General features: G+C 37.3%; 1 protein-coding gene across 1 annotated transcript; it reads right to left on the bottom strand.

The window, feature by feature from the left end:
• Nucleotides 1-6,864: 6,864 nt before the first annotated feature.
• On the bottom strand, nucleotides 6,865-10,198 carry lage3 (L antigen family member 3). Its single transcript, XM_027010374.3, has 3 exons — nucleotides 10,136-10,198; nucleotides 8,384-8,512; nucleotides 6,865-7,297 (listed from the first exon to the last, which is right to left on the bottom strand). Exons 1-3 carry the CDS (start codon nucleotides 10,174-10,176, stop codon nucleotides 7,183-7,185), a joined length of 285 nt encoding a protein of 94 aa, XP_026866175.2. The 5' UTR covers nucleotides 10,177-10,198; the 3' UTR covers nucleotides 6,865-7,182.

Here is a 10,198-nt window from a genome sequence, read left to right as displayed (position 1 = left end):
CTGGCAAGGGCACGAAAATAAATCTGAACTCATGATATCCTACAAAGCTTAGGAAAGTGTTGACAAAAAAATTAACACACCAAATTTAATTTATTTATATAGTGCTTTTTACAACAGATGTCACAAAGCGACTTTACAAATGTCTAAGTCCAAGCCCCCAATGAGCAAGCCAAGGGTGACAGTGGCAACAAAAAACTTAGAGCATGAGGAAGAAACCTTGAGAGGAATCAAGATTCCAAGGCTGGGCCCATCCTCCTCTGGCTGACAACAGTCACCACAATAGTAACAATTTTAAAATATCTTTCTCTTAAGAGAAAGATAAATCAGTAATAATAAAATGAAAAAATAAGCAATTGGAAGTCTTGTCCTAGTCTGGTCCTAATGTGTGCGTGTCTGAAACCCATCTCACACGAGAACATCCATGAAGGGCAATGGAGAAGTAGTTGGCTGGGGTGGAGGTGTGGTGGTCTACAACAGAAGACATCAGGGGGTGGTGGGAGTAGCCATGTCAGCTGAGACATGTTGTGGCTCAGTAACATGACATCAGGGGTAGGTGTATCTTGGCAGAAAGAGGGAATAGATTATTAGGCATGTCCATGTACAAGGGTGTGTAGATAGACTGACAGATCTATGGCAGCATAGCTAAAAGGATAGAGCCCAAAGGAATCACAAGCATGAGGGCACTCTAGAACATTAGCACTCCGCCACTCTCAGTCAACAAACTTGAGTGACAAAAGAGAGTTGAAGTGACAGCATTATATCATCCCAGTTTACCATATTTCTCAATGCCCATAGACCCCCAGATCTATACCTCTTCCTAAGAAGGGAAGCAATTAATAAAATGCCTGACTGTACAGATAGATTTTTAGCCTAGCCTTAAATATTGAGACTGTGCCTGAGTCTCGAACATTTACAGGAAGGTTATTCCATAGTGTGGAAGCTTTATAGGAAAAGGCTCTGCCCTCCTGTGGTAGATTTTCTTATTCTTGGTACTAGTAAAGAGCCTGTTCCTTTTGATCTAAGCAGACGTAGTGGATCGTAACGCTCTAAAGGTTCTGTGGGGCAAGACCATTCAGTGTTTTGTAGGACATTAGAGGTATATTTTAATCAGTACAAAATTTTACTGGGAGCCAATGTAAAGTAGCTAAGATAGAAGTGATTCACTATCAAAGTGAATATTGAAATCACCAACAATAATGGCTCTTTCTACTAGAGTGAATAGATTAGAGAGGAAATCTGCAAATTCCTTAATAAATTCTGAGTAGGGTCCTGGTGGCCTTTAGATGCCAATTAGTGGCAGGCTTCTTATTGCTGGCTACATCATTTATGCTACTAAAAATAATTTCAAAGAACTCATAACCTTCTTTCTGGTTTATGCCTAATGTATCAGTATAAAAAACGGCAATGACACCTCTATGGCCAGTTAGACAAGGGCAGTGTACATAGCTGTAGCCTGAAGGACACACTTTGTTTAAAGCTATGTACTCATTTGTCTTGATCCATGTTTCTGTTACACAAAGTACATTAAATCTATGATCTGTTAGGATTTCATTTATCATAAGCACTTTAGATGTTAGTAAACCCAGCCTTAGATGAAAGGTTCAGGTAGTGTCCTGTGAATCAGTTACTTTAATACTAATTATGTTATTAAGACTTTGTTTTCTGTATTTCTGCTTAGCTCGTGGAACAGAAGCAGTGTCAATATGATGAACCTTGGGTGACGTCACGTAGCGACTAGATGGTTGGTTTAGCTTCTTTGTCTGCTGCCTGGCCTTCGCTTTGGATTGTCATAGAGTAACTAGGTCTGTCATATGACTGTGGCTTATATTACAGGAAAGAAAAGCAGCGCCCTCCCTAGTAGGATGCATACCATCCCTCCCAAAAAGGCCAGGCTTGCCCTCAAATGTGTTCCAATGATCTATAAACTCCACAAAATATTTTGTGAGCACCACTTGGATTGGGATGTGACCAGAGCATACTACAGCGTCGGACATCACCTTTGCTAATTGACTCATCTCTTCAATATTATTTTTAGTAATCTCTGACTGATAAAGGCATATATAGTTAGCTACTACGTGAATAACTATCTTAGAGAATCTATGCTTGCCTAAAACCTTAAGATTACCTGCAATGTCTGGCTCCCTGGCCCCTGATATACAGCTAACTACTGCTGCTGGTGTCCCTAAAGGTCTAGCTAATTTCACGTGTCACAAAATAGAGTCCCCTAAGACCAGAGCTTCTCAATGGGTGCCTCGCGTGAGTCGTGCAAACCTGTTGCACATGCAAATTGGGGAAGAGTAGTGCTCCCATGGCTGAGTCAAAGCTCCGCTATTTCACAGTAACATCACCCATTCACCCTGCTGTGAGGGCTGTAGTGCCAGAGTTGAGGGATTACTAACTTCCCCTTAGGCATCCAGAGCTTGTACTTCTAGTTCCTCGATAGGTCTAACACTTTCTTAGGTCTGCGTGCACACTTCTAGTGCTAGAATCTTCTTTGTCAGACTAGCAATTCATCTGTGGCAGTGGTAGCTCAGTGGTCAAGGTACTTGTAATAGGAAGGTTGCTGGTTCAAGCCCCACCACTGCCAAGTTGACACTGCTGGGCCCCTGAGCAAGGCCCTTAACCCTCAATTGCTCAAGTTGTACTCAGTCATAATTGTAAGTCCTTTTTGGATAAAAGTGTCAGCTAAATGCCATAAATGTAAATCTAAATATACACTTCTCACACGTAAAACTATCGCTAATGACAGAGGAAAAATAACTAAACATGTTGCACTCAACAAGTAGTTTTCGATGTCTGATGGAAGTTGCCAGTTTTCAGGTAGAATGTAGTTAAGTCCAAGGAAAAAACTGATAAACAGCTACAGAGCAGTAAGGTCAAAACTGGTCTTGGTCCACAACACTTTAAAAGAAAATTCAATAAATTGTTTACAATCCAAATTGCAGGTGGTTTTATAAAATTAAGCCCTATATGGGGACTGGGCCTGCTAGGATTAATGTCTAGGCCACAAAACCTTTTACCTTATTCAGCTTTAACGTATGTTCAGACATTATTTCACATTTTGTGCAGAAATAGTACCACTTTAACACACAGATGTAACATACAGGCTCTACCTTACAAGGATATAAAAGATCCCACACTAATCATTTTAAAGGTATATGCAAGCTACAAGCTACCTTACAAGCATGGAACTCATCTACAGGAAACGTGAGAAATACCATACACTTTACAAGGATGGAAAAGATCTCACATTGCCCAACTACAGTCCTTGGTCACTAATGGTACTGAATGTGTACTGTATGTCCAAATGTACTTGGCCAATAAATCCTGTTATGGAAACAAAGCAGGGAACAATAGATCAATGCTGATAGTTTTGCACTGAGATGTTCAAACTGATAGAAGAAATAATATTTTATTATTGTCCACATATGCATGTAAACAGAATGCTTTGGAGTTTATAGGACAATATCATGACATAAAATGGTAATAATATTAGAAAAGTCTTAAACCAAAGGAACTGAACACAAGAGCTAGAATGTAAAACGTAATGTAAAAAAATCAGCTAAGCTTAAATTTGTAAATCAACTTATTACACTGTTTTATTTTGTTTTTTGGTTAACCAGGTCTTAACACTGTAAAAATGTTGATAGCTAAGGGCAACCTTTCTGTGACAGCCTGAGTGATGCAAATTTGCACTGGCGATTATCAAAATCTATCACTCTTAAGCGGTAGTAGAACTGTTTTAGCATTATGGGTAAATATAGAAAAATATGTAACCATACTTTCTCTGAATTAAATTGACATTTAAAAATCATTACAAATACATGGACTTAAATATAGATTTATTAAAAATCTTTTCAAACCTGACCAGTTAATTAGCAGTGGAATTTTTTTAGCCCTGGAGTACCTCCTGCCCTGCACATTTTCACCACTAGACTAGTGAGAACACCTGTTTTAGCTGGCAGTCAAGCTCTGTAATAAACTTCTGAAAAACATTATATAGAAAATAATTATATATATATATATATATATATATATATATATATATATATATATATATATATATATATATATATAACCTAATTGTATTTAATGTAATCTATTTTTATGTATTTTATGTATATATGTATATTATGTATTTTATGTATGTATTTAATGTAATAATGCAAGTAAACTAGTTCAATCAAGTAAACTGTACTTTTGGACTTTTTAAATAACTACACAGAGGAGTAAGCTGAAATATGCCGATTTGGTGGCTGAAGTGAGAAAATGTGAATGTCAGGTGTATATAAGAACAGTGGAGATAGGTGATGGGAGATGTGTGGCCAAGTCTCTCACACCTTTACTTGTGAAATTTGGTTTTAGAAGCTGCAAACTAAGGGTAACTGAAGGAAATATCAGAACTAGCTGAAAGTGCTAGTCAGTGGTGGTGGATGAGGAGAGCACATGTTAGTTGGTGAAATACATTCTAAGTGTGGAATGGGAGGTGTTCAGTGATTCATGGAGGACTGGCCAAGAGAGTGGATTGTTGCGTCATATCACTGTGCGATATGGTAGGTCCAGATGGAACTGATGGCACTGAGCATGCATTGATGGTGAGGCTGGGTATGACCTTAGTCACCAGGGAGACCAGTATTGATTTGATTTGATTTGTTCGGGAATGCTTGGTGGTGTAGTAGGTGAAATCTGTAAAATTTAAAGTTTAAAGCTCTGGTAGTTCAGAGGTTAAGGTACTAGTGCCAGTTCAAGCCCTACCACTGCCAAGTTGCAAGTATTGGGCCCCTGAGCAAGGCCCTTAAGCCTCAATTGCTCAAGTTATATTTAGTCTTAACTGAACGTTGGATAAAAGTGTCAGCTAAATGCCATAAATGTAATGGCCCAGGGAAAGAAATTGTTCTTATGTCTGTTAGTCCAGCTTTTAATGCACATGTACTGTCTGCCAGAAGAGAGAATATTGAACAGGTAGTAGAACTGGATGTGTCTTCCACATAGGGCAGAGGATCGCTGATGATTTTCTGAGCAGTTTTAATGACCTTTTGTAGAGTTCTATCAGTTGCTGAAAATCTGGTTTACCACACTGTAATGCCATACACCAGTACCTCTATTGTGGAGCCAGTAAAAGGCCAGTAGCAGCTCCTCCTTTAAATTATCCCTTCATAGCACTCTCAAAAATTGTAATTGCTGTTTTTTTTTTAAAAATGTTTTTATACCACCACCATCATGTTAGCAGACTAGGAGAGATGCTCTGCAATGTGGGTTCAGTAACTTGAATGTAAAAACCCTGTCCACGCATTCCACTGTCCCAGATGTCAACAGTGTTCTTTGCTGTACTGATAAAGTGCTTCTACCTGCTGCAACATCAATCCTTTGTGAATAACATTAGACACCTCTTACTGTAACGATGAGCGGTAAGGAGGTGGACACGTGCGGAGAAGTGCGAGATTTAATGGGGGCAAATCGAGAATCACAGTCGTTAAGGCAGTCCAGGGTCAAAGTGCTGACATAGAGAGCACGGGAATACATGATTAAATAGGACAAGGGCTAGTATACCTGAGTAACTAAACACAAACAGAGGCTAGAACTAAACACACGAAAGCAAACAGGGGAGCAGACTATAACATAGACTAGGAAACACAGACGCTAGGATAACACAAAGGCACAGAATACAAAGAAACATCCATTACAATAAACATGCAAACACAATGAACTAAACACATTAAAATGAACAGCAAAGACACAGAGCTCAAGACAGGGTCTAAATACAAGAACCAAAGGTAGAAATGAGGGACAGGTGCAAGCAATCAAACGAGGGGAGGAGAACGCGAAACTAAGGCATGGAACTAAAACACACAAGATGGAAACCATGGAAGCTGGAACCTGGGAAGGACTAATCATGACACTTACTATGGGAAACAAAATGCCATAATGTTGGCATCAATGCATTTGATGTAAATGTGAATATTTTAAATCATTTGAAGATCTTACAGTATATGTGGGCTAACCCACAATTTAGGAAAAGGGAGAAAAACTCTAAAACTAAATGAATGGGAAAAATACATTTATTTGCACATTGCTACAACAGCTCATATTATGACATGTCCAAAGAGTTCATTATTTCTACTAGTATCACATTAGCCCATTGTTGCAGTAAGGTCTTCATTTATCTTCAAATGCTGAGAACTCATCTTAAGATAAGGCATGTATATTTTAGAAATGTGGTTGTCACGTCTGTCCCAAGAGCACCAACTTCCAAGGACTAAGTCAGACACAAACACTCTGTTCATTCCTAGTCACCAGTTTATTAGTCTCATCTGTATCTCGTTATCCTTATGTGTCTCTGTATATAAACTCTGTGTTCATTTTGGATTATGGATCTGGTTACTCTGATCCTTGCCTGTTCCCTTTTTCATTTGTTTGCCTTGCTGGACTGACTTTGGTTATTTATTACTGCCTGTTTTTGACTACGACTTGGATAGCCCTTATTAAAATACTCTGCTTTACTGCATTCAACGCAGTCTCTGTTCACCAAACATTATAGGTCTCAAGTGTACAAGAGAACTAATTAGTAATTTTTACAGAATGAAGCAACACATTTAAATGTTTGAGAATTACAATAATATTCTGGTTCTCTCTGGGTATGTCAGTAATAACTCAAACATGGAATGGAGTATTAGTATAGTTTTCAAATATATTCTGCCTATTTTGTATAATGTGTTTATGAATTAATATCAGTCAAATACACAAACATTAAATTCTTTTGATAAGTAATCACTGTAGAGGAACCAAGGGGCCCACCCTTCTTTATAAACAATAAAGAACAAACTAAGGAATAGGAACAATATCATCTAAAGAAACAGGCACTCAAACTGTCTACTGAGTTTATTATAACCACAAGAAGCTTTCCACCCATAATTTGTATTCAACAGAAGTCCATAATTTCAGAGAGGACATCTTTTTAGTACATGAAGGCAGAAGATTTAAAATATCTATCTACTAATAATAACACATTCAAATGAGTAATTCATGAGTGACAAACTCACTGAAGGTAATCTGTAGTTCTCTTAATGACAAATCTTTAAACATCCCGAAAATGTTCAGCAGTGCTGAAGAGACCTTCAGTGCAATTCTCTTGTTTGAATTAGCTGACTGTCCATTGTAACATTTCTTTTTAACAGGTTTGTTTCACTGCAGGACAGGCTGTCCAAACACATCCATAGTTTCAATCACCAGTGCCAGGTGATCTAAAAATGATCCTACTGATACACGAAGAATACGGGCCTCATCAGCAGTCCATTTTCTAAAAAAAACAAAACAAAAAAAAACAGAAAAGTGATATGACATAACCACATTAGAGAGGTGACATGACATGCGTTATTACATAACCACATTAGAGAAGTGATGTGATGTGCAATTTTATAATCACATGCAAGGAATTACCAGTAAATGTCAACTTGACTAAAATTAGTCTATTATAATGAATGTACAACTATGACAAATAATGTATCAGTATTTAAAGATCTAAGTGTTTTTAAAATCTAAGTATTTGGATAATAAATTAATTAAAAAACATTTTTAATTAAATATTTAGTCAGCAAAAGTGTGACATGATAAACAGAAGTTTCAGCAAGTTGCCTGACAGATCTTGAGCCTCATATTACAAATATTTCACCACACAAATGCCAGAAAAAATATACCAACACTAATAACTAAGTTTGAGAGAAAGGTCTACACAGCTTTTGTAAATATCTGGATTTCTCCTTGACAAGTTCTTAAGATGTGAGTGAATTTCAGGCTCAGGCTTCAGTAAAGTTTAGCAGTATAATGCAGGTGCATTGTTAATTTGTTTGGATGTATACCCTTTAAAAAAATACAAACAATAAAAAACAAACAAACAAACAAAAAAACCTATCAAATAGCAACTGGCCACAAATGAACAGTGTTGATAGGCATAGATTGGCACAGAAGGGGGTGTGGCATTTGCAATCCAGAGGGGCAGTGCCTACTAAAACGTCCTGTTTATGAAATTGATCAAAGTCGATTTCAGAGCTCCACAGAAGGAAAGGCACTATAAGACATGGAAAGAGTGTTTGAAGTGATTGAAGTGTCTAATTACAGACATTATAAACTAGTATATTTATGACATGACATTATTTATGACATATTTATAGCCCAAATAGGGAAAATTTCAAATTACTGTATATATTTCTTTGTAATAGTGCTCAAAAGAATAGTAACTTATTGTTCTTAACAAGACACAACCAAAATCAGCATGTTTAGTGACAATTTTGGAATGATGAATGTGTACATGAGCTCTCTGTGTGGCCACCTGTGCTTCCTCAGTTTGTATTGGAAGATGGAATTGAAAAAAAGCAGAATGACTTACGCAGACAGTGTGCATGCTGAAGCACCAAGAGTTTTTGTGATGCCCCTCCTTCTAGGCTCCTGATCAGGAGACAAAGCCTGCAGAGCAATGGATGCTTCCCTCTGAGATGGAAAAGGAACCTCTAATACACTGACATAATGTAAAGGAAAATAGTTATTCAGTAATTATACAGATCATTTGTCAAAGGTAAACTGTTTATTGGGAAATTATATTGTGTGTGAAGCTTTAGAAAACGTCTTGGATGGTTCTGGTTACATTCCTTGTATACATACATCTATCAATTGTAAGAAATTCTCATTTACTTATTGTTGGTTTTCTATTAACCATTGCTTACTTATGGTGGACTGAATGCACTAGCCAGGTTCACTGTTAATTTCCATCTTTTACATGCTAGAAGTGATTTGAGTTAGACAGCCTTGCCACATGGCCCATGACTCACACTCACAAATGTATATTTGGTTAACTCAGAACATATATATTTGTTTGATTGCTGTAAACCTTTACCAGTTTGATTGCTGTAAATCTTCACCAGTACTCTTGACAACCTTTCCCCCCCAATGCCAATCTACATTGAATTCTAGACTGAATATATTTGAATAGCCAGTTATCTCTATTTCATGAGGTTTGTAGTCCTGTGTGAGAAATTGTTTTGCAATATCTAAGACCCAGTTGAATAAGGGAATATAACTGGTGAATAGTTTGGAATTGGCCACTTCACCACTGGCTGTATCTCCTGAACTGTATGTCATACAGTATGTCATACTCAAATTTCATTTTGAAAGAATTCTTAATCCTTGGCTTCTCCTGAATTCATCTAGGCTCCTCTCATGAATTTCCAACAAGATGAATTTTTGTTAATTAATATCATATGCAAAAACTTATTTTGTATATTCCACCTTAAACGTCTGTCCAGTATGCATGATAAACAGTCCTAGGGTCAGTCTGAAGACGGTAGTACGAACTGGCCTCAGGGGTGTTACAGCACTGATTCTTGTAAAAATTAGTTTGACTTCAAATATCTCTTCAAATACTGAATATGTGGAGAAGACGCTGCCCTCATTTTATGCAGCCCAGGGAGCTTGACAACTTTGACAAATATAAAATATACACACACACATTATTTTATATATACATACGCACACAGATATGAAGAGAAGCAGGATGGTTTTTAAGTAAAATAAAACAGGTGATAAGTGATATTTTGTGAAGCACTCTGCACAGTCAACGAAGAACCTCTGTCCGAAACGTCCATTTTGAATATATTATGTCCTTACTACAGTACACAGATACTGCAGATACTCACATGGAGGTTTCTTCGTATATATCGCAAATCTAGGTTAGCTAATCTATTCTAGATAACATGATAACTCGACAAGATTAAAGGTATCCGTTAATCTGGCATGCAGTTTGTACGAAACGTAGTAGCCTACGCTTTACTTACTTGACACATGAGTAGCTTCAAGCAAATCTAAAGACGCACGTATATGACACCAAACATATCAAAGTGTTCATCCTGCTCGGAGTTACGTTTCACATTCAAAGCCACAGGAAAAAAAAACCAAAAAAAAAACAAGCATTACTTACACTAAAGTGACGCAACAATTATGACGCTTTGGACCTCAGCTAATCGTATACTTCGATGGAAATGAGAGCGTTTTACAATATAATAATTGCCAGCAAAACTGGTACGCACATACAACTTTAGCTAAGTATTAAACCTGTAAACAATTCGTAACAATTTTGCAAGGATACAATTCAAGCTGTGCGTCAGAACTGCTATTGCGAGACGCCATCTTGAAATATCTCCTGAAATTG

This window comes from Electrophorus electricus, chromosome 19, assembly GCF_041902795.1.
Source record: "Electrophorus electricus isolate QZ-2024a chromosome 19, ASM4190279v1, whole genome shotgun sequence".
NCBI lineage: Eukaryota > Metazoa > Chordata > Actinopteri > Gymnotiformes > Gymnotidae > Electrophorus > Electrophorus electricus.
This window is presented reverse-complemented; position numbering and strand designations above follow the sequence as displayed.

Excerpts from the sequence above, each read along its gene's own strand:
- lage3 (XM_027010374.3), bottom strand. The coding sequence starts at position 10,176 with ATGGCGTCTCGCAATAGCAGTTCTGACGCACAGCTTGAATT. Across the intron at positions 8,513-10,135 it reads TCTGACGCACAGCTTGAATT|TGTATTAGAGGTTCCTTTTC; the intron begins GTATCCTTGCAA and ends ACATTATGTCAG. Across the intron at positions 7,298-8,383 it reads TCAGCATGCACACTGTCTGC|AAAATGGACTGCTGATGAGG; the intron begins GTAAGTCATTCT and ends TGTTTTTTTTAG.